The following is a 24,019-nucleotide window of genomic DNA, read 5'->3' on the forward strand; positions in this document are numbered from 1 at the left end:
TCTGATGCCAATTGAAATTACCCAAAGTACATTTGTATTGTATTACTACGTTCTACCAATTCAATCGAGAAATTGGTTAGTAATTAATAATGAAATAATTTGATAGTCAATCAAATATATAAAGTAAATAAAGTGCGTTACATCAGATTTGATTGCGAAGGGAAATATTTTGAAGAACTCCTCAAAGGTAAAACCCTACAGAGTAGCTAAATCTAGAAAAATCAAATTTATTATTTGAAAATCAGTTACAAATAATGCTCAATTATAAAACTTTTGCTAATTAACTCTTTTACTTGATCTGACAAACGACTCATTTGCCTCTACTGCAGTAGTAGCCAGAACCTCTGGCGATCAATCAAAATCCAACACGGAGTAAGCACGCACTCAATGAAAGAAAAATAATTAGAAAATTCTTAAGATAATTTTCTCACACATAAGCAGTTGGAAAGATTCTTCAAAATTTCGAAGGCCGAAATCTTTATAGATCCTAACTAGTAGGATTCTTTAAATAAACAATCTGATAGGAATTTGACTCGTAGTAGAACTCTTCTGACGGAACAAATCTGATAGGAGTTTGAGTCACAGTGAAACTCCGTTGACGAATTCTACTGACGGATTTTGCTGGTGTCTGATACTTATTTTTTCAGGATTGGCAGTTTCACATTCAAACTCTTCTATGGATAAGGTCTATATCTTGAAACTTGATTTCTACACTTTTGACTTATCTAACACACCTCCTAATAACCTCTAGATAAAATCAAAATTATTATAGATAAAGTCAAAGTATTTTACATTCATCCGAACTATAAAACTAAAGATAAGATAAACTCTATCATTTTATTCACTTAGTCATATCTAAACTTATTAATTTAGTCACCTAATCCTGATCAAATTTTTGCATCTACATGAAAACGTTTTAAGATAGATTAAAGAAATTAATTTCTATCGTTTAATAGCTAACTAGTAACTCGTTGATAACCTCTCTTTTCTACCTTTCGATAATCAAGTAGAAAATATATATATATATATATATATATTTCTTTTATAAAGTAACCCTGTTATGTAGTTGGTTTAAATTATATTATAAAATGAAGGGTAGTAAATCTAAAATATGAGTATGCAATCTGTTGGGATATAATTTTCGAAGAGTTTTATTCAAAGATAGAATATGAGTATGCAATCTGTTGGGATTTAATCGGGAACTTGCCGTCATGTTACAAGTCCTATACAGAATTAACTACTCTCACTTTAGTACTCCCTATAATCCGTCATTCCACTTAAGGGACAGTATATCTCGATCCAACACCACAAAATTACTAGTACTGCAAGAATCATAATCGGGGCTTAAGTCATTTATTCTATTATTTCTTCAACAGTTGACCATCTGCCTCTGCTTCTCTTTGTGCACGGTGAAGATGGATAGTGCGAAGCAATGGAAGCTAATGCCGTTGAAGGATCTGATGCCACTGCAACCATGGAGGACGCCGGCGCCACCCTTCCCTGAGAATAACCAACATAGGCAGTATATTAAGCTTAAGAAGCCGGTGGTTAGAGACGGAAACAAGGTTTTTTGGCAACCCAAGACATTAGTGAAGAGAGATGATGAGGACGAGTACTTGGATGTTGAAATACCATACGAAGGAGTCTTTGAGTTCTTCGACAAGCGTATAATCAAGCGTATTAGAGTATGGGTTGACAAGATATATAATTGGTTTGGTTTTTAGCATACCAAGGTCTGATAGTTTTAGAACATGGAATAGTAGTCCTGATCCCCTCCAGTCTTTGCAGTTGTCTTACGGAGTGTTCTTTTGCTGATTAAGAAAATCTGGGAGTACGTACAGTTTTTTATTGGCTAATTCTTCGCATACCAATTTGATGAATGAAAATGCATTTTTTTTTTCTGCCTTCTTTTATCAACTCTCTCTCTCTCTCTCTACTCCATTCAGTAATTTTGGCAAGCACATTCATTTTTTTCTCTCTCTAGGTTTCAATCTCATCTCAAAATTTATCATAATTTATTCCTAAATATTACTTGAATACAAATATTTTTTAATTTTTTTATTTAAACATTAGTTAATTATTACAATTTTTTCAAAATTTTAAACAAAACACAAAAAAATACTACTTTTTCAAATTCTAAAATACAAATTATATTAAAAAATTATATTCAAGAGCGTACAAAACCACCGCCGACTCCTACTCTAATTCCGAAATGTAAACTAAATATATTTAAAATTGTAATATAAGTGTTAGTCATCTGAGTGGCCTAACGGTTGAGAGAGTGTTTTGCAAATAGGCAATCTTGCAATCGAGCCCGTATCATTTAACTTTTTGTTTTTATAAAATGATGTCATTTTCTACCCTTTATATATTCATCTCTTTCTCTTTAACCAATGAAAACCAATTTCCAAACCCTAAAATGATTTCTTACTTCGACTACAGTCTGCCTCTCCACTTCCTCCACCACTTGCTCTTCCATGATTCTATGTTACAGTCTCAAGTTCTCAACCCCCAACTAGAGTCTCCCTTTGGGTAAAATCCATTTTTCTCTGCTACCATGACTGCGCTTTTCAACCGCTCCCGCTAGCACAAAACACCACAATCTTGTGCTCAGTTGCACCGAAGTAAACTATGATAATCAATGTTACTATGATTTTTTTTTTCTCTTTTATGTTTAGATTGTGGGTTTGGTTGTTGATCAATTAATATTTGGTAGGTTTGGTTGTTTTGCTTGGAATTTCATATGAATATTGTGGCTCCAATATTCCAACTCTTTCAACTCCGATTGGAGTCGGAATCCACTCAAATTCGAAATCGGAGTTAGAGTTCAACTTAACCTTTGATTTTGATCGGAGACAGAGTCTAACTCTGATTATATTATTACAATATTATAATTTTATAATATCTTTATTTAATTTTTTCTCTTTCATTCTTTAAAATTTAATAAAATATCTTAACTCAAATTATTTTAATATTATTCATAAATTATTTTATATTTAATAAAAGCATTTCCCAAATATAAAAGCTATGCCAGCTAACAGGTCCCTATATAGTTAGACTCCGCAAACTTTTTTTTTTTTTAATATAAATATTAGTCTCCGCAAACTTAATTGGACTCAAAAGGCACGTAAAGATTAATAAAACCATGCCCCCCCCCCTTTTTAAGTTCTGATTGGACCGATTCGAATCTTTTTAACGGAGGTGAACAAGGATACTATTTCCTTCTGGGTTGAGCCCGTAATTATTTGTCCATGGGCTTGCAAACACTTGCATGGTTTAGTTACTAAGATCTATAGCAAGATTCTTACGTCTCATATTATTTTAATATTTTAATATAAAAAATATAAAAACTTTTTAATTTTTTAATTTGATTATTACCTAATCTTTACAACATTTTTAGACTTTCAAATAAAACATATAAAACAATCAAATTTTTTCAAATCTCAAAATAAAAATTGTATTATAACAATATTTTAACTTTATAATATTTTTACTCAACTTTTTTTCTCTCATTCTCCAAAATCTCATAAAACATCTTAACTTAAATCATTTCATTACTATTCACAAATTATCTAATCTCATCTTACTATTCAAACGAGGCTTAAGGCTCTACATGCAAATTAGGGGTAAAAAAAAAACCGGTGAACCGGTAAACCGAACCGGTGAGTTTGGTCTGGTTCTAAATCGATTCAATTCGATACCGGTTCTATTTTTTTCAAAACCGGTCGAAATCAATTCGATTTTCTTTTTCTAACACTGGACCGGACCGATTGATATAAATATATATTTTTAATTTTTATATTATATATAATTTTGATATATAATATATATAATTATATATAAAATAATATTGTATTATATGCTAAATTACTAATTAAAATAATGTTAAAATTTAAAATCCTATATAAATAAATATATATTATCACTATGGTCTATAGTCTTAATAGTTATACTAATACAATATCATTATATATTATAATATACTATAATATATCATTATAGTCTATAATACAATTATAATATATATTATAATATACTACAATATATTATCATTATATTATTATATACTATATATATAATATACCGAAATCGGTAAAATTATAAGTACTAGTTTTAGAGGTATAACGGTATAGTATCGGTTCTTCAAATTTTGAAACTGGTATATACCGATTTGGTTTTAAAATATGTTAAACTGGATCGAATCAAACTGGTTACACCCCTAATGCCAACTAAGGCTGTAGATACTGATCGAATTTTTTCTCCGGTCTAGTCTAAAAGTCGGAAATCAGGTGAATGTAGACAATTATCCACCCGTATTGAACCCTAGCGGGTATGGAAACCGGATTGGGAATGCGGTACCTGATATACGCATCACGCGTTTTCTATACACACCGTTTTGTAACGGGATTACACACCCACGTCGCCCGACTCCCTGATTCCCAAGTTCATCTCTCTCTCTCTCTATGGTGTCGTTGAAACCCTTACTCAAATTTTGAGTCGATGTTGCTGCCAGTTTCCTTCTACATCGTACGTAGGGCGCCCAAACGCTTTTTAGGCCAGCTCATTTCTCTTATCCATCGGTCCAATGCACTGGGCTAATCCCATGGAGCAAAAGCCCAAATAATGTAGTTGTGCTGTTGTTGTTCGCTACCTCGACGCATTCCCTTCTCTTCTTGGCATCGTCCCACACAGTGTTATGAGCTGGGTGAGGGTTATCACGTGGGCCAAGGGCATAGGGATTCATTTAGTTGTTATGGGCATTATTGTCCATTTAAATGTTTGGGATGTTATTTTATGTTGAAGTGGGTCTTGGGCCATTGTGCCTAGTGGGTATTGTAAGTTATTTTGTTAGCCTTTTAGTAGTGGGTCTGCACGTTTCTGTGTACTTGGGGAGATTGTTGCTTTTGTTTATCTATTTAATGTAACGTTGGAAGCCAATGAAATATATCTTTTGGATAATTTATTTCGTGTGAATATTGGAGGCCTGATGGCTCCTTGAATTACCAATAAACTATCTGTTATTTAATTACTTAGCTCGTGACAAGTGGTTTCACAGTCATGTTCCGGCATAATGGTAGAGTGTATTCGTCATACTCAACTTGTTGGTACAATATCTATTCTAAATGACGAAATAGCTCAATTGACAGAGGAACATAAGCGACAACAACAATTGATAGAGACGGTGTTGAAGCAGATAGTAAATTGGCAGCCAACTACAATCAATTGTTTATTACAACAAGGGCTAATAATTCAGGTGAGGGCTCATCTAGACTAGCGATGAAAATCAATAGTAATCTATTATTTGATAGAAATACAGGGATTCAAACTCAGACACTTGACTGGATTTTCTAAGGTTTGATGGTTGGGGGCCCATGGAATGGATTCTCAAGGCCCAACAATTTTATGGTTATTATAATACTCCGAAAAAATACAAATTACAAATTGCTTCTTTCCATATGGAAGTTAAGACTCTATCATAATATTGTTGGTTGATGGATTCCCACCCAATTCATCCCTAAGAGGAATTTATGGTGGCACTTAAGGTCTGTTTTGGGCCTTCCACCTATGAGGATCTGGTTAAGGCTTTTACAAAACTCTACCAGACAAACTCAGGAGAGGAATACCAAACCCACTTTGAGGTATTATCCAATAGGATCAGTGTGCTTACCGAGTAGTTCCGCATCAGTACTTTTTTGAGTGGACTACGAGATTTGTGTTGGAAAGTTATGAATTTTGAATTTCATAGTTTCAGCATATCAATAGTTAACACATGGAGAATTAAGTATTTTGTATATTTTTCTTAAGTATAATTAGTATTTCTCAAAGTAAAATAGCGACGGATGAGTACATTTTAACCTAATTTATAGATCAATCACTTGATTAAACATTTGAATATGGCATATCAAAAAGTTAGATAAAAAACAAATTATGATGGTCAGATTTGCAAAATATGATAATTAAAATATAGATAAAATAAAGAAACAAATAAATAAATATGATAATAATATTTAATTTTTATAGAGTAATACCGAATACGTATAATATAACGTGGGATTAAATTTTGAGCAGAGTCGTCAAAATGCGAAAGGTCGCATATTAACTACATATTGCCCACAACAATGCTAGTGATCTCAAGGATATAATGTTGTCGAAAAACTTACTTCGATAGTTATAATGTTGTAAAGCCTAATTTATGTATTTACAGTCATGAGTTGTGTAAGTGTTACGTTTTATTTTTTAAAAAAAGTGAGTAAATATAAGATTCATATAAAAAAATTAATTTTTTAATAATAAAACTTATTTTTTTTTTTAAAAAAATATGTAGTACTTAGATAATATATAAATGTATGGGGGTGGCTACTATGCCGCCCCATTTTGACCGCTGGGCATACCGCCCAACGTAAAATTTTTTCTTTTTTTTTTTTACATTTTTTTAACATATTTAAAAAATAAAAAAATACACCAATACACTTAAAATCACTTCATTAACCACTAAGTAAAAAAAAAAAAAAAATTTAACTAGCGGTCAAATAGAAGTGTCAAATTGGAGAGACAAAATAGATTTTCCCTAAATGTATATATAATATTACTCGTTGAGAGAGAGAGAGACATTGAAATTTCAACAATAGTCCCTTTGATTATTCATTGGGCCCAACAACTCGAGAGAATATCTACCTTAAAAATCCTTTCAAAACTCATCACTCCATGAGGTGGAACTTTCAAAAGATTTTCAAGCATTCCTTGTTTTGCAAAGCCCACCGTCTATCTTAGAAGATTTGACTCCTGAGGTACCAAACCTTGGGCAGCCAACAATCCCCCAGCACGCTGAACCATGAGCGCCGCTATGTCTAAATTACCCCTAATTGACTCGCCCGAAACTTGATATAAAAGCACAATCTTTTGAATGAATGGCCAACATCGGCCAGTTGGATTCCGGTAACGCAGCGTCTCAGTCAGACAGCGAGAAATAAATAATTAAATAAATTAGCTGGTTTTATAATTGAAGTCCTCTTTCGTTACTGGAGAATTAGGGTTTCTCGTTCAACAATGGCGAAGGGAAGGTACGGTCGTTTTCCGGTGAAGAAATGGTCGACACTGACGCTTGTGTGGTCCATACTTCTCATGCTCTCAGTCGTTCTTTTAATGCTATTGGCTCTTGGGATCGTCTCACTTCCGATCATCAACGACGATTCTCCGCCACAAGACCTTAGTTCGTTTCGCCGCATGATCATTGAAAGGTACGCGTTTCGCTCCTAATCTACGTTGGTTAAGAGTTTAATCCATTTGGAATTAACGATGCTTTGCTGTTTTGTGTGACGATCTTTTTCTTATTTTCCTTTTCGCAGAGGTGAAGGGCTTGGGGACAGGGGGGAGCAGTGGACCGAAGTTCTCGCCTGGGAACCCAGGGCATTCATTTATCACAATTTTTTGGTTAGTCAGTAAAATGTGGTTATACTTCATTTGTCTACCCTCTCTCTCTCTCTCTCTCTCTCTCTCTCGCAAGCGATCGATCTTAGACGCAGCAATATCTTTATATCAAAAGTCAATTTTATGCAGCCAAAGAGCTTTTGCTCAGTCGGCTTGAGATTTGTGAATTTGACAAGGTGTCTTCGTTTCTGGTCTATATAAGCTTTTTTGCGCACCCGAAGTTTTCATTTCATCGTGCTCGTGCGAGAAGTAGGTAAATAAATATTGCTAGAGAATATTAATTCTGGATATCTTTTTGAACAGTCCAGAGAAGAATGTGAGTACTTGATTAGTCTTGCCAAACCTCATATGAAAAAGTCAACTGTTGTTGATAGCACAACCGGTAAGAGCAAAGATAGCAGGTATGCTTTTCCAACCTCATCTATCTCCATTCTCAGTTCACATTAAATATTCCTAGGAAAATTAAATTTAATCCGAATTACCCTTATGTTTAGCCGGTGTCGTCAGTTACGTTTTTCAAAATCGAGTCATGCACTAGACATTGTTATATAAGGCACTAGACATGCTTGTTTTCAGGGTTCGTACAAGTTCTGGAATGTTTCTGAGGAGAGGGCGAGATAAAATCATTAGGGATATAGAGAAAAGGATTGCAGACTTCAGTTTTATACCTGCAGGTATGAGATTCAAAATAATACCTGTGTAAACATTTTGATTTGTTTTCTCATTAACTTATTTATTTATTTAATTTTATAATTGACGCTTTCAATATGGTCGTTATCCATTGTTTGAGTGAGAGACATTTATATGCTTATTGGGTTTGGCATGTTGATTTGTTGTGCTTAGCTACAAGGGCGTTCTTGTCCCCTCCAACAATTTGTTATGTCTCATGATGATGACTGTTCTGATCTGCTGTCATTTACGAGTTTAAAAAGATGGAATTTCCGTAAGTAATTCAGTCGATTGAAGTAGTGTTTCAACGTGAAAGGTGTTTAATGGGCTTGACTTTCATGATTTTCTTGTATTTTTTTTTTCCTACTTCTCAATATGTTTCTCTGTGTACATCCGGTGGACCTGGATTGTGCCTTTTGTGCTTGTCAATAAAATTATTACTTATAACAAAACAAGATATTGCTCCCTCCAGGTCTAAGGTTTAAATCCACTTGGATGGCAAATAATTTCTAGGGACCATCGGACTGATTTTCCTCTTGAATTACCCAAGGCGCACTTGCGGGAAACTCCTTGCTGATGGCCTGTGCATCCCCGAGATTAGTTGGGATGCTGTTCCCGAACACCCGGTGCCCAATCAAAAAAACAAAACTAAAAGAAAAACAAAAACAAAACATGATATATCAAGTCCTCACAATTAGACTTAACAAGGTGTTAACTCTTATCTCCCTGAAACCCAAGATCCTAACGGACTGCCAAGTCAAGTTTGTTAGGTGATAGCTGATACAATGAGCATTCTTCACCTTCTCTGTCATGCATGATTAGTCATTCTCACTAAATACACTTTTTTAAGTTTTCAATATTTTTTTTATTACCAACCAGAGGCTGTCTTTGCTCCAAAAGATTTCTAAAATCTAGAGCTCCAAAAGATTTTTATATTGTGAGTACAGTTTTTTTGTGACTGAAGTGATTGTTAGAGAGGAATAATCACATCTCTTACCAATGGGGGAGTATGACCAGGGATAAGTGCACCAGGGACATAATTTAATAGCAAATGGCGCACATATGAAAATCAAACAGTTTTATTTTCTTTGGTATTTATATGTCACATGCCTTGAACTTATTTAGTTTTTTGTGAGACTGCTGCTCTCTTGTTCTCTCCTTTTTTCAAAGAAACTTTTGCCTCTTTCTGTTTAAGTTCTGGAGGTCCTGCATGTAGGTTGGTGGGAATTGGTGATTCATAAACTTTGATTGTGTGAATAATGGCTTACAAATTAAAAGATAGGGGCTTCCGTAGTTGGAACTTGGATCTGATATTTTTGAGGATAGGCTACAACGTTTCTCATGGTAACTGTCAATGCACAGAGCATGGAGAGGGACTTCAAGTTTTGCACTATGAAGTAGGGCAGAAATACGAGCCTCACTTTGATTACTTCCTCGATGAGTTTAACACCAAGAATGGGGGGCAGCGCATTGCTACTGTTCTTATGTATCTGTAAGATTGTATTTCCTATTCCCATTTCTGAAGCTTATTCTTGCTAAGTCTCACTCATCTCCCTCAATTTTCCTCGATCCATTTTGTCACTTCTGCCATGAATGCAGGTCAGATGTTGAAGAAGGAGGTGAAACTCTGTTTCCTGCAGCAACCAAGAATTTTAGCTCTGTGCCATGGTGGCATGAGTTATCCGAATGTGCTAAAGAGGGTCTCTCAGTGAAACCAAAAATGGGTGATGCATTGCTATTTTGGAGCATGAGGCCCGACGCCACACTAGATCCTTCGAGTTTGCATGGTTAGCAATTCTTCAGTTAATCGATTGTCAATAAATTGCTGAACTTCAACAATGATTCTGCATTTTTTCTTTTTCAGAAAAATAGGAGACATTAGTATTTGTGCCACGGTGATTTTAATTCTCGTGTTTATTCTGTCATGACTTTGTCATTTGACATTTAATAATGAATTGAATTTATTATTCATTATTAAATGACTTTTATTTGAAACAAAAATGCTTGGTTTGTGTTAGGTAGTTGCCCTGTGATTAGAGGGAATTTTAATTCTCGTGTTTATTCTGTCATGACTTTGTCATTTGACATTTAATAATGAATTGAATTTATTATTCATTATTAAATGACTTTTATTTGAAACAAAAATGCTTGGTTTGTGTTAGGTAGTTGCCCTGTGATTAGAGGGAACAAGTGGTCAGCTACAAAGTGGATGCATGTTGAGGAGTACGCGGTTTAAGCTATTGGTTGTAAAGGTAGTTCTCGATGCCCAAAGCTGTTTATCACTTGTGTTTTGTTGAAGCTCTTTCACCTTTTGATCTTTTTTTTTTTTTCTTTTTTTTTGTTTTTTTAGAAAATATATTGTTTCTAGTTGCTGTTTTGTGTTAATTTATTCATTTACTTTCTAACAGTGACCGAAAGAGTATACTCCACTTACCTTAATCGTGCCGATTAAATCTTTTGTGAATAAGGATGCTGCTTTTTAACAATTATAAGTTATGGATAAAGGGAAATGCGGCAGAAAACACCACCCTTCATATGTCAGAAAGGCCCTGCGAGTTGTTGACTGATTGAGATTAAAAGAAGAAAACTTAGATGTAGATAACACATGGTATATTGTTCCCTGTCATACTCATGGTATTTATTATAAAGTGCCTGAAGGCTGGAGGCATCTTGAGTTTCCTCTTCATGCCTCTACTTTTTTCCTCTGTGTCTTAACTGTATCCTAAGCCAGCCAACGGTGAAGTCACCTCCTATCCATAAACTCATGTATGAACGAGGGTATTTCTAGGAGCACAAGTGATTTCAAACTATATGTACTCAACTTTGATCATTATTCTACTTTACCCATATTATATTTTTCTTTTGGCAGAAGAGCAAGAGAAGAACAGTGTGGATCCTTGCTGCTAGTGTATGTAGAAATTCCTTTTACAGGTCGTAACATATTGCTGGATCGGATCTTAGCCCACTCAAATTTTGGGCGTAAGAAGTTTTCACCTGATCGAACACAGATGAAGCTTTAAAATTATTGATGTTTCCAATTAGATGGCCTTTAATGGTACTAACTCTATTCATTTACACTGTAGAGATCACATATTGGCCAACATTTAACTCCTCTCCTACCATCTCTTCTTAGTCTTTTGATACAAAAAGAATTGGGAAATAAAAACAAATATAATTTATGCCATATTTGCTCGAGTCCACATAATTTCCCCTGAAGCTAGCCCGATAATCTGAGGCCCAAGGTTTGGCCAGATTGCGCATGCCTGTACTCCCTCCCAATTTGGAATAGACATGGCCTAGGGGCACTAACGCCACTTGGAGAACCCACGGTGCCCGTCTCTAATGATATTAGCAAGCATACTGTAGCAACGATCGCCATCACTTCCAATATCAGCTTCTGCACAGCCAATCTTCACTGGGAATTGATAAGAGATTTTATTTCCTCGCGTCCGTTCATATAACCATTGAAGAGAATTTTCGGAATTCAAACTCTTACAAACTGGGAAGTATGCCTCTCAATGAAGAGCAAGTCCTTACCCACATTTTACCATTAGATTCAATTCACGACAGAATAACAGGTTCTAGAAGGGGTTTTAAATGGCTAAAATCCCTTCACAAGTTTGTTGCACAAAACCCAAAAAAAAAAGTCCTGTTTCATCAAATAATCTATCTACATGCAGGATAACGTAAGGTATGAAGCATTCATAAAACAATATTCCTCGAACAATTATTTATTCGAGAACGTTTCTTTGTGTGTGTGTGTTGGACCGGGGGGGTGTCTGGCCCATAAAAACTTTAGTTTTCTTTAGCGAGCAATGGTTTCCCCCCCAAGACGCAGGGACAGCTTTAGGTGTTGGAAATGTTGGAAATGCGCATGATTTACAAGATTGTAGAATCTTCCTTACCTCACCAATCCAAAGTTGGCTATTGAGACTGTGACAACACCGTAAGCTTGCTATATCAATTCAATCATTCCTCAAATGAATGCTGCACATCAAATGCTTGATAGTTAGAAAGCTATGTTCCACAAAAAATTTACTTCTACAATAGGCTGCATTAACGAAAGCTTGTTGCTCAGGAAAAAAGAGCAAAGCTAGTTTGCAAATGATAACAAGTCCATCTATGAGTAAACATGATTATTTGTCTAGGCTGGATTTTGTGTTTGCAAGCCTACAAATATCCATTCAAAATATTGGAAAATCTTGATTGACCATGTGGATCATGTTCACATTAAGAATTGTGGCTAACAATCCATATAACATGCTATGTATGTAAGGTCTGGTTAAGCATAAAGGCTTACCAACCAAATCATTTTTACTTGCCGCAATTTTTTGTGGTATGCTTCGAAATGAAACGTCAAGAAATATCACTTAAGGAAATATGGTTACAAATGTCCAGCAGGTAAAAAATCCATTATATTTCCAAATTGTATGTGCTGTGGTGTGCGCTGTAGAGAAAAGAAACATTCAGAAATGTCATTTTAGAAATGCCACAAGTGAGAGGCCTGATCATGCACAGTAGTAGGTACAAACCTTCACTGTGCCGATTTTACGAAGCTGGCCCAGGATCTCAGCAAAATCTGCAGGTGGAGGGCATTGAAAATATACATTCTCCATTGTGTGTGGATGCATGAACCTGAGGAAAAAAAACAGTGGTGGGGGAGTAACCATTCTGTACCACAATTTGTGAACAAATATTGCAAACTTAGCTACTATATCCTCCGACCCAAGAGCCAAGGCATGGAGGCAAGGCCGCTCCAATCGAGAAACCAGTTGCAAAAGTTGCCCATAACGGCTAGGTGGGGTTCTAGGGCGAAGCAGTGATAAAGCCATGCTCTTGGTCCCTCCATACACCTCATCACCTAAAAGTGGAATCCCCAAGTACTTCGCATGTGCACGGATCTAGTCCAAATAAAGCAATCCAAGAATTGTGTGTAAGTTATAGGAAAGAAGATGCGTAAGTTTATATTGAATAGGAACATATGTAGAGTGCTACATCCATCTTCAGTGGCACAACCTAGGCACACAAGGGTTAGTGTATGTAGGCATCATGAATTTAATGATTAACAATTTTTAATATGTGCATGTTGTATTCAATGTATTTCAAAGATGCTTTCGAAAAAATAATAAGATTTGTATTGTATGATGATGCCATTTACTGAGTATTTGCCTCATTTTTATTTTTATGTTCTAAAATTGTTCAGGTGACTATGAGGCTGAGTTTGGAGGCCAGAGTCAGTAAAGGAGACATTGACCTAGTGAAGAATTGAACAAGTGTTTCTCACATAGGCTATTAGGAGGTGTTACATTTATTATTTCCGTCTGTAAAGTTTTAGTAACATCATGATTTTACTTAGTTCTGGCATGTTGGAGGTGTTACATTTACTATTTTGAGGTTTAATAAAGTTCTTAGTCATAATTGAAGTTTTAATGTTTATCTAACTCTTAATATCTAATGACATAACCATTCCTAACCTTATCGGGAAATGGGTGTTACAACATGACATTGATATTCCATGAATGAATTTGTTTATTGAAGTTTGGATACAAATTTAATATAAAATTTAACTTGTATCATCTGTGTGAAGTTTTGAAATCAGACACCATGCAGTACCTGATGAGTGCGTCCGGTTTCTAATCTCCACTCAACCAATGCAGAACCGCCACCAGCAAGTATTTCAATTACTTTGTACCTGATGCAGTTTCAACCAACTTTAGTAGCCTGATAAAGATTTGAATGGTGTAAATTGTTAAAAAAAAAAAAAAAAAACAATATAATGAAAAATATCACTTCATTTCTTTGCCGCTAACCTGCATTGTCGCATAAAATTTACAACTCACGTTTACTTTTTGCTCACATTTAAAACCCGATTGACATTTCTTTCCTTCTCTTTCAATGACCTCTCAAATCAAATCCTAAATAATTCGCTCCAAAGTACCTTGGACAAGGTTTGGGTTCCTTTCTTTTCTTATGTTCCAATCACCGTAGATGTGAAATGAAAGCAACATCTAAAATGCACATGGTGGGATAGAAGAAAATATGCTTCGGTTAAAAGAGCTTTCTCCACATTACTATATAAGAAAAACAAATCAGGGTGTCAGCATAGTGGCAAATTTGGTGAGTACTTTTGAGTCGTCCAAATTCCCGCTTTCACTACTTTAGATGTCAGAACTTAGAGGATTAGTTCTAATAGTCTAAGCCCTCCAGAAGTAAAACTCTGCAGATATAAGATGAGTCATATTTCATGAAGACTCTTGCTACTAGGCAGGGTTGTACTTATAACCAACTTGATTGAATGCTGTGAAAGGTCTGAGCAGATTGATCATTGAAGTCAAAGCTCAGCCACCATACCATGCTCACAATTATCCCAATACATCCCAAACTGACATATTTACATTTACCAACATTGTGAAATAACTTCAAGCACTTACAATCCGAGGTATTTATAACATGATAAAAAAAGTGGTGGAGGACCATCAATCACCTACTAGCAGCATGACGGGCCTGTCTAGAAATATTTGATCCAGGTATAGCAGCCATGCGAATCCGATTATTTAAATCACGACCAATAGGAACCTCGACCCGTCCAGCCATTGGCGATGGCACTCCAGAAGTAAGACTAACGTATAATCTTTGGATGGTATGTAGCTTGAATTGTTCAGATAAATGACCATGAGAGTGTTCATCCTGCCATCAGGGTGCAATGGTGCAAGGGATAGCCAAACTGCATGTTAGTAACTTAGTATAACTGTTTTTTCCTGAGCACATGTTAGCCTAACTTGCACATTCAACTCTTAGATGCAGAATGCTAGTTTCAAGCTTCGGGTGCCTACAAGCAGTTCTCAAGGGTGGAAAAAGAGGAGAAGGTGGGGGATCTTACCTTTGCAACAACAAGTAATCCACTAGTGCCTTTGTCCAATCTGTGCACAATCCCTGGGCGTATAGATGCCCCACTTCTTCTTGAATAAAGCCCACCGTTAGGATTTTGCTCTGTAGAAAAGCTGCTCAACTCATCATCAGAAATATCCTCAGCATCAGAAAGAACTTCTTCGTTTGAAAATGCAACCACAGGAGGACTGCAATGATGAAGAACTCCGTTTACAAGTGTGCCAGTAGCATTCCCAGGTGCTGGATGAACAACCTAAATCAGAATGAGAATGTAATTTGTAGTGTCAATATGAAATTGATTGATGATCATTTCTGAACCTTGTCAAGACTCAGATCATGAAATGCTCCATTTGGTTGCATGGGATGAAAGGCAAGAAAACTGAACCATCACAAGTGTTTGAGCAATACTTATGAAGTGAGCTGTGAGTATCATGGCCAGCATTTGCTGCTAACATAAATCATGCTAAGATTTCACTTGTACTAAATCCTTTTCTTTGTCTTTTAAGTAATCCAATAATGCACATCCTTGTGTCAAAGGTCCAATAATATCTGTGAAGAGTCACACGGTTAATTTCAAGAATATTTAAATGAGCCATCAGTAGGCAAGTAGGTAACTGTTTTTTAAACTGCAGGTTTGAATTTTTGTCAATTTTCAACCAGATGCGACTCCTTAAGTTTTTTAACTACAGGAAATCTTACTGCATGATAAACATAAGGTATCAGTCAAAGGATGAATAGCAGATTTGTAACCTGAATTAGTTTGCTAAAAGATAACTTGATAATACATATCATCATTAAGGATATGTAAACTTTGAGGTGTTTACCATGTGTGCAGGTTTGTTAACAACTAGTACGTGCTCATCTTCAAAAACTATATCCAAAGGTATGTCTTCCGGCACAGCCCTTAAGGGTTGCAACTCTGAAATAGTGCAATTCACCTTATCTCCAGTTTTGACGTTATGCGAGACCTGCTTACATCAAAACTGAAACTTAGAATTCTCACTGCACACCACACACCAGGTTCAGGAAACAAATTGAAATACACAACCAAGAAAAAACTCTTGAAAAGCATGACGTCGTGAGAGCGGCTTAGACTAAGAAATTAACTAAAAGGCATTTCGGATTGAAAATTTTAAACCAATCATTGCAAATGGGACCATCCAGACAACAAAGAAAATTCTAAAACCGAACCATCTAGAGGAAATCTTCTATCAGTTAGTAGAGCCGTAACATATGGGGTATGCTTGAAAGGAAAATCTAAATTCCTTCAACCCCCCCTCAGTTAAACTAATGCGGCTTTAGATAGGGAAGCCATAGGTAAAAAGTGGCCAAGACTTGTCAAATGTAAACTTTGACGACTCATATCAACAAGTAAAGCCAAACTAAGCAAAAATAACTCTTAATAATTTATTTGAGGGATCTTGCATTACAAAAATCATAGTAATACGGGTTCCATTAGACGAAGTTTTGATTATGTTATAATTTATTTTTTAAGAGCCAAAAACATACAGAATTTAAATTACCTTATCTACAACGCGACCATTGACAGCAACGAGGCCGGAGCGAATACTTGACTGGACGCGAGCCCTACTGATTCCACCAATGCGAGAAGATATCCATGAATCAAGCCTCAGCTTACCTGAATTGAGAGACACGGTATCCTCCAACTGAACTCCGCCGAAATTGGCTCTGCGGCCGGCGAGGTCTTCTTTGTCTTCATCGGAGTTTGTGGAACCAGAACTGGAACTGGCTACGAAGCATATTCTCAAGGAGCTGGAGGGAGTTCTAGGGTTTCTAGGGGAGAAGCAGAAGAAAGGAGGCGAGGATTGAAATATAAATGATTTTGCCAAGGAAGTTGAGCAACTGTAGAGGGAAAGCATCGTCTCCTCTCACGCCAGTTTTGTTGCTTCGTTTGGATAGACAGTAGATCAGAGAGGGAGGGAAATCCGACTCCGGGCAAGGGAAACGGATTAACGCAAACTGCAAAGTACTAGAACGGCGACGCTCAAAGGTATCATTCCCCCTTTTGTTTGAGGAAACACTGCTGATTCTGAACAAAAGAACTACAAAAATTGAATATCCATTTAATACGTCATTGTCCTCTTTGATAGGGTGACATAAGGGTGACATATCTCAAAGGATATGAAATTGTAGAAGGCGAGAATTTCATGTCAAAGCTTTGCGTTATGGAACTAATTTATCACAAATAAAATAGCTAGTTTCAACTACAAGGTCTTCAATACCAAACTAGTAAAATACCAACCATTTTGCAAAACTAAAACCTCAGCAAAGACATTTATATCATAACATAAGAAGAGAAATCTTGAAAACTTTATTCAATGTTGAGATAAGATGAGATGGTTTTAGATGAGTTGAATAAATTATTGTTAGAATATTATTTTTTTAATATTATTGTTATTTTGAGATTTGAATAAATTAAATTGTTTAATATATTTTGTGTGAGAATTTAAAAAGTTATAATGATGAGATAAGATGAGTTAAGATGATTTCTATATCCAAACGAACCCTAATCTTACCAAGGAGGAGAAAACATCCAATGAAACAGTAATGGTTTTCTTACACTTACTTCAAATTTTGAAATGTGTAATGAAATCAAGGAATTGAGCATCTTGCTAGGTAGAGTTTTGGTAGGCAAAAGCGTTGCGTTTCATTCTTTCTCCCATCTTCTCCATCTCCCTATTCTTACCATCAGCATTCTCCATAAGATATACCAATCAAACATACAAGTTTATTTATTTATATACCATTTGTCTGAATTTACTTACAATTTTCCATCGGGCTGAGAAATTACATATTTAGAGGGTCCGCATGGACCAGATTTAAAATGCTAAGAAACCAGAAAAAAAAGGTGTTCGTTGACACATGGGAATAAGGGAGTAGGGGAGAGGCTAATAAGGTAACATCACATATATATTTCATTTCTAGATGATCATTACTAGTAGCAGACTCAATGGCAGCAGTAATGCCTCAAATTTAGAGACATTTGATCTGAGAGCAGAGATTGAGCTTTGGTGGTGAGGGGGTTTTATTCCATGTACATATGTACATCATATCTTTCACCTCAACTTATCTACGATTTCCCACCATTATCTTGGGTTCCCTTTCTCATCATGGCTGCAAACTCTTCATAGTTGATTCTCCCGTCCTACACATTCAGAATCCCATATTAATCAGAAAAAAAGACCACTTCAAGAAATAAATATAGAAAAAAAAAAAAAAAAGATGATAATTACTTTATCAGTATCGACATCTTCGATCACTTCATCTATGGTAGCATCATCCCCCATTCCATATTTAGTCATGGCTTGTCTTAATTCCTCTCTTGTTATAAACCTGATTAAAAACAACATTTAAAACAATACAAAGAAACATCTGATGTAACATTGATGTTTTAAGCATATCAAAGAAACATCATTATATATACTAACCCGCTGCCATCTCTGTCAAAGTACTGAAACGCCTTATAGAGGCTTTCATCCTTCTCGAGTTTATGCCGATGCATGGTAGCAGTAATGAATTCGATGTAATCAATAGTCCCGCTACTGTCAACATCAGCCTGACAAAAGAATATTGACGCAATTAATGGTTTATATAGTTCCATTACGTAAACTCATGTAAACTGATCAACCGATACTGGGATTGGATAGCTTCACAGTGACTTACAGCGTCCATCAGCTGCTTGATTTCTGCTTCAGTAAGCTTAGATCCAAGCCTGGACAATCCAGTTTTGAGTTCTTCAAATGTTATTGTACCACTTTTATCAGTGTCCATGTTGTTGAACATCTGTTTCAACCCCTTTATTTCTTCTTCTGAAAGGGTCTCTGCTATGACCTTTCAAGCATTCCAAAAATTTCGGTTACAAGGAAAACATCCAATAAGAAAATGGGAAAAAAAAAGATTAAAGTTTACAGACAAAACACTAAGAAAACGCGTGTTCTTTTGAAGTGCATCCAGAACCTAGCTATATGGAAAGCACATTTCCAATGACCATGTGCCCAAATCAGAGAATGGAAATATTTTAAGAAAACTGGACTAGAAAAGTGTTAAGACTACACTGTAAGAGTGCATATTGCATATATAAAAAACAGAAGACCAACAAAAATGTTTTGGGATTTTCAGATGAATTCAAGTACATCATCACTTCTCAATGACGATATTCATTCTAAAGAAAACATTTCTATCTCAAAATCTGGTTGAAATGTAGCTATTTCATTTCCTAGCGAAACTTTAATGGATAAGAGTACTATATGGTTCTGATCATTGGGGACATCATTTCAACGTGTAACGACTCAACCATTGTAAATCTCCACGTTCTGTACAACTTGAAAAAAGAAAGAGGTAAAATTATACCTTTAGTGCGAGTTTTTTCAGCTTGTTCATTGCTCGAAATTGCTTCATCCTACTTAAAACGACATTATCAATAGGTTTGTCAGATGCTTCACCGTCTTCCTTCAACCATGGATGTTCTGGTTTATACCCATTATACAAATCACAATAGTCGTCAGCTAGCTAGTTGTTTGTATTCAAAATTGCGTTGCTACAGATCATTCATTTGGGAAATTAAAAATAGAAATAGTTGTCCGGTGATCATGACTCTTAAATCTTTTTTCCCCATGGCTGCATGGTAAGATGAAACGTTCTAAAAAATGTTTATTTGACGTGTGAGTTATCCAAGAGAGGGAGGGACTGAACAAGTGGAAATGATTGAAGAGCAGCAGCATATATGCATAAATATTGGACTGTTAAAAAACAACTATATACTCACCAAGAGCATCGGCAGCAGTAATCCGTTTCTTAGGGTCCTCCATTAACATTTTCCCGACCAGATCCTTAGCACCAGTAGATATATTAGGCCATGGAGCGCTCTGCAAGTCAAGATTGCCTTCTAAAATTGCCTCGAATATGCCTTTCTCCTTCTCTAAAAACAAAAGTTACTCATTCACTCATCAAATATAGAAATAACATTAAAGAAAGTACGTACATATATGAAAAATAATAGTATGACTCTTAAATATGTCCACCTGTGTATTTTATTTTTTATTTTTTTTTAAAAAAATTAATACTTAAGAATGTGACTATTAGTAAAATTGTATTTTTATTTTTTATTAATAGTTAAAGATATTTAAAAAAAAATAAAAATCCATTTAACGGGCAAGTTCGCCATGATTAATTAGTCGTGTAAATCATATTTCTGATCTGGTGCAATAACAGCTGAAATGTAAGAAATGAAGTACTTTACCAACCAGCCCAAAAAGGAGGCACCCCACTCAGGAGGATGTATAAAATGACTCCAGCACTCCAGACATCCACCTCCTTCCCATAGCGTCGCCGCAACACCTCTGGGGCCACGTAGTATGCACTTCCAGCAATGTCTTTGTACACTTTCCCTGGATAAATTTTGGAAAAATTCATTTGTTTAGTATTAGTTAATGAAGAAATGGGTTGCATTGAACCAAACAATAATGCCTTGCATTTATGGAAAACCATGACAGGTCTGCTTGCTAGGAAATCCATTGCTATAGTCGCAAACATGTTGTTTGTTGTGCAAGCATTTGGAACGCCAAAAAGAACAAGGAAAAGGTAAAGGAAAGGAACAAGCGTGCAGACAAGGATAACAATTTTGGGCAGTTTCAATCTATTTTAGTAGAAATGGTAGTTATCATTCCCACTACACCATACATCAATGTATGATTTGTTATTTTTATCATTCTATTTAAATATATGTATTTACAAATTAATATGTATGTTTAAATAAAAGGACAAAAATTACAAATCACATGTTGGTGTATGGTGCATGCGAGGATGATAAGTAAAATTTTTCTTTTTTTATATCAGAAATGTTAAATATAACTATGGTAGCTAACTTTAAGCCATTGCCTGTTTCTATGAAATTACTACCTAAAATAGCAACCATCATCTTCTACATCACAACTGAAACTATGCACAAGATATTTCATAATTCAAATTACTTTTATGCTACCAGATCAAGAAAGGTTACACTAGTCTGTCTAGTGAAATGGTACCCATTGTCCATGGATGTTGAGGGTTCGACCAATAAGAAGGATGGCCTGCGAAATATGTCGGATCAGTTATTGTACGTTTTCAGTTTGTAGGCATTCCTCCCACGTTGTAATTGTCTACGGTACTCAAGTGGAATTTGATGTCTTTTCACTAGAGTATATCTATTGGGTGTCTAGTTGGCCAATGGCCCAATTATCTTTGACACGATGTGATTGAGCCCTGGGACGTGTGCTTGTTTTTCTTCGCTTCTCGTTTTGCTTTTCCTTTTTCATTATCGACGAACGTTTACTTGGTTGACTTGTCGCTTTCATCCTTGACTTCGTCAAGCTGACCCATTATGGCATCCAAGAAATCTTTAGAGCTTGGATTTCTATTACTACAAATTCTGGTTAAAGTGGGTCCCCAACCGCTTAATGATTTTTTAAGTTCCTATCAAAACACAAATGCTTTTATCCAAGAAATTAACAGATAAACCAAGGAAAGAAACATATGTTCAAGCTAATGGGCATTCAAAGATTTGATCCCTTTATCCAAATGCTAAATTTTTGTCTAGAATCAAAACCTATTATAAGGGTCACAAAATCTGAAGAAAACAAAGTAATGCAAACAAAATACTCGTATTGCATAATTAAAGCCAAAGAATGACAGGAACGGAGTAAAAAAACTGAGAAATGCACCAACTGAAGGTACCCATATTGCTACTAACCTTCTTCAATGAAGACGGAGAGTCCAAAATCGGTGGCTTTTATGGGAGATTCCTCATCCTTGCTCACCATCAAGAAATTCTCGGGCTTCAAGTCCCTATGCATCACCCCCATGAAATGACACGCATGAACCACGTTCACAATCTGCCGAGCAATCGACGCCGCTTCGCGTTCGGAGTAGCTACCCTTGGCGATGATCCGGTCGAAGAGCTCGCCCCCTGAGCACAACTCCATCACCAAATGCAGATTCTGCCTGTCCTCATAAGCGCCCTTGAACTCCACGATATTGGGCTGCCCTGTCAGGTGCTGTAGTATCAGAATCTCCCTCCTAACGTCTTCAATATCCTTATGATTTGGGAGCTTCCGCCTCGCTATGGACTTGCACGCGTATTTTTGACCCGTGGCCCTCTCTGTACAGAGATAGGTAATCCCAAACTGACCCCTCCCCAGCTCTCTGTCGAGAACGTAAATAGAGTGTAAATCAACGTACGGTTTGCGAAGAATGTGTCCAATCTCTTCAGAAGTCGAAGTGGCTTTAGAGGAAGTGGAGGCCGGTTTGGATAGAGTTGGGTTATACCGTTCTTGGGTTATCCTGGGAGCCTGATTTGAAGGACGAGGAGGTGATTCAGAGGCGGAGGAGGATGCGATTGTAATGTCACGGGATTTGGTGAAGCAGAGTCCCATTTGGTGAGAGAGAGAGAGAGAGTTGCAGGTGGTTGGTTGTCGTTTTGAAGGAATTTTGGTTGATGGCTTAATATTGGTTGGAAGTTGGAACAGCGTATATAAAGATTCTAGAGGAGTTTCTTTGCTTGCTGATAGACTTTATTTCTTTCTGTTTGTTTGTGCTTTGCTTTTGCCCCTTGGATGGTCCTGGGCATCATTCTTCACTTTTTTATTTTTTATTTTTATTTTTTAAGATACGCTTTTGGTCCGACCTAATAACCTTTGTTCATAAAGTTGACGCGTTCTACGCGATAGGGGTTTTGATATTGGCCAGTGGATCAAGCACACCACGTCAGAAAAAAAAACGCACTTGTCTGATGTGGCAGCGCATTGCGTCCTAGATACGTTGATCTATAATAAAAGGCCTTGATTGGGCGGCCCAAAATGCGGCCCGTGGGATTTCAGATAGGTAGTCAGGATCCAGGTGAGGAATAATCTTCAAACCGGGCATCGCTGTTTGAATGTCAGCCCCTCGTAATTTTTAGAAGAAAAATGTTTGTTTTGCATAGATTTTTTAAGAATAAATTTATAAATTAATATAACATATCTAAATAGATTTTTTGTAGACTTGTGATATTGGGCCTCATATTAATCCAAACTCAGCTGCATGACTGGACCGGATTTGGTTGTGGCTAAAAACTGCCTCACTTAGAGTATTAGTAGTGGGCTAGCTAAAGTTAAATTTTAGCCAAAAAATAATTAAAGTGTAAAATAAAGTGTAGTAATAGACTAGCTAAATATACAGTAATTTTAACTTTAGATGAATTGGCTGGCTAAATTTATTGAGCCAAATGAGGTTAGCTAAATATTACTTTTGACTAAAATATTCCCTTCCCGCTGCTTCTCTCTCCCACACAGTAGAAAAAATCCACAAACTTCAGACAACTCTCTTCCTTTCAAGCGTAGTTTGAACAAAACCCACGATTGCAAAAAACAAAGGCTAGACGCAGACCATTGCAAGACATCTTCAATCTTCAATCCCACCTTCCCAGGTAACCAAGGAAAAAGTTTCATTCGATGTGATAATCTATTGTGATTTATTTCCTCTCTTTTACGATTTCTTTCCTTCTCCCCTAATTGTTTTATCTATCTATATCCTTTTTGGTTGGTTGGTCGGTGTTTCGAGTGGGTTGATGTTGTATTCGAAGGATTGGTGGTGTTTGTGAGTGAAGACACACATGATGAAAGAGACTCTTTGTTGGGTAGGTGGTTGTGGTAACAGTGGCTGTGATGGGAAAGATCATTTGGCGGAGGATGAAGGAGATGGCTTTCAGTTTTCTCTACCCTCGGGTTGATTTTTATTGTCAACAATATTTGATATGGAAAATAATAGCTAAGACTTTATTTCAGTTTTTTTATTTTAGTACTCACCCAAGACTTTTTTTTTGGTAGCCAAGATGCAGTACCGCATTTTTTACTCACCCATGACTTTTTTATTTCAGTTCTTTCGCATGTGCCTTCTTTGTGTTTGTGAAAATGCTTCATGGGCTTCTATCGTAGTTTAGATACGAAGAAATAGAGAACGACTCATTCGAAACCTCATTCGAAAATATTTGTGAGGATAG

At 36.1% G+C, this 24,019-nt stretch overlaps 3 protein-coding genes across 8 annotated transcripts; 1 reads left to right on the forward strand and 2 right to left on the reverse strand.

Annotated features, from left to right (window-relative positions):
• The first annotated feature begins 6,730 nt into the window (after positions 1-6,730).
• On the forward strand, positions 6,731-11,172 carry LOC121261382 (probable prolyl 4-hydroxylase 3). Of its 2 annotated transcripts, none has more exons than XM_041163726.1 (8): positions 6,731-7,238; positions 7,347-7,431; positions 7,732-7,829; positions 8,005-8,102; positions 9,460-9,589; positions 9,697-9,884; positions 10,260-10,349; positions 10,967-11,172. In XM_041163726.1, exons 1-7 carry the CDS (start codon positions 7,048-7,050, stop codon positions 10,331-10,333), a joined length of 864 nt encoding a protein of 287 aa, XP_041019660.1. In that variant the 5' UTR covers positions 6,731-7,047; the 3' UTR covers positions 10,334-10,349; positions 10,967-11,172. The 2 variants fall into 2 exon arrangements, with proteins under 2 accessions (XP_041019660.1, XP_041019659.1); XM_041163725.1 differs by lacking the exon at positions 10,967-11,172 and adding an exon at positions 10,506-10,798 and having other exon boundaries at positions 6,732-7,238.
• Positions 11,107-17,024, reverse strand: LOC121261381 (RNA pseudouridine synthase 2, chloroplastic). 5 transcript variants are annotated; one of them, XR_005939880.1, is made up of 8 exons: positions 16,509-17,024; positions 15,810-15,953; positions 14,978-15,238; positions 14,582-14,784; positions 13,711-13,789; positions 12,630-12,998; positions 12,003-12,084; positions 11,107-11,512 (listed from the first exon to the last, which is right to left on the reverse strand). XR_005939880.1 is itself a non-coding variant. In XM_041163723.1 (8 exons), the coding sequence occupies exons 1-8, from the start codon at positions 16,863-16,865 to the stop codon at positions 12,067-12,069; spliced, it is 1,341 nt and encodes a 446-aa protein (XP_041019657.1). In that variant the 5' UTR covers positions 16,866-17,024; the 3' UTR covers positions 11,921-12,066. The 5 variants fall into 5 exon arrangements, 3 of the variants coding, with proteins under 3 accessions (XP_041019657.1, XP_041019656.1, XP_041019658.1); XM_041163723.1 differs by lacking the exon at positions 11,107-11,512 and having other exon boundaries at positions 11,921-12,084; positions 12,630-12,732; positions 12,823-12,998; XM_041163722.1 differs by lacking the exon at positions 11,107-11,512 and having other exon boundaries at positions 11,921-12,084.
• A 696-nt stretch (positions 17,025-17,720) lies between these two features.
• Positions 17,721-22,444, reverse strand: LOC121261385 (calcium-dependent protein kinase 29-like). Its single transcript, XM_041163728.1, has 8 exons — positions 21,734-22,444; positions 20,250-20,393; positions 19,772-19,924; positions 19,357-19,472; positions 18,670-18,837; positions 18,435-18,562; positions 18,240-18,339; positions 17,721-18,151 (listed from the first exon to the last, which is right to left on the reverse strand). Exons 1-8 carry the CDS (start codon positions 22,413-22,415, stop codon positions 18,077-18,079), a joined length of 1,566 nt encoding a protein of 521 aa, XP_041019662.1. The 5' UTR covers positions 22,416-22,444; the 3' UTR covers positions 17,721-18,076.
• Between the last annotated feature and the right edge of the window lie 1,575 nt (positions 22,445-24,019).

The sequence above is a fragment of the Juglans microcarpa x Juglans regia genome, chromosome 4D, assembly GCF_004785595.1.
Source record: "Juglans microcarpa x Juglans regia isolate MS1-56 chromosome 4D, Jm3101_v1.0, whole genome shotgun sequence".
NCBI classification, from domain to species: Eukaryota; Viridiplantae; Streptophyta; class Magnoliopsida; order Fagales; family Juglandaceae; genus Juglans; species Juglans microcarpa x Juglans regia.

Excerpts from the sequence above, each read along its gene's own strand:
- LOC121261382 (XM_041163726.1), top strand. The coding sequence starts at position 7,048 with ATGGCGAAGGGAAGGTACGGTCGTTTTCCGGTGAAGAAATGGTCGACA. Across the intron at positions 7,239-7,346 it reads CGCCGCATGATCATTGAAAG|AGGTGAAGGGCTTGGGGACA; the intron begins GTACGCGTTTCG and ends TCCTTTTCGCAG. Across the intron at positions 8,103-9,459 it reads CTTCAGTTTTATACCTGCAG|AGCATGGAGAGGGACTTCAA; the intron begins GTATGAGATTCA and ends GTCAATGCACAG.
- LOC121261381 (XM_041163722.1), bottom strand. The coding sequence starts at position 16,865 with ATGCTTTCCCTCTACAGTTGCTCAACTTCCTTGGCAAAATCATTTATA. Across the intron at positions 15,239-15,809 it reads TTAACAAACCTGCACACATG|GTTGTTCATCCAGCACCTGG; the intron begins GTAAACACCTCA and ends ATTCTGATTTAG. Across the intron at positions 14,785-14,977 it reads GATTACTTGTTGTTGCAAAG|GATGAACACTCTCATGGTCA; the intron begins GTAAGATCCCCC and ends CCCTGATGGCAG.
- LOC121261385 (XM_041163728.1), bottom strand. The coding sequence starts at position 22,415 with ATGGGACTCTGCTTCACCAAATCCCGTGACATTACAATCGCATCCTCC. Across the intron at positions 18,838-19,356 it reads TGAAAAAACTCGCACTAAAG|GTCATAGCAGAGACCCTTTC; the intron begins GTATAATTTTAC and ends AATGCTTGAAAG. Across the intron at positions 18,340-18,434 it reads TTTGACAGAGATGGCAGCGG|GTTTATAACAAGAGAGGAAT; the intron begins GTTAGTATATAT and ends GTTTTTAATCAG.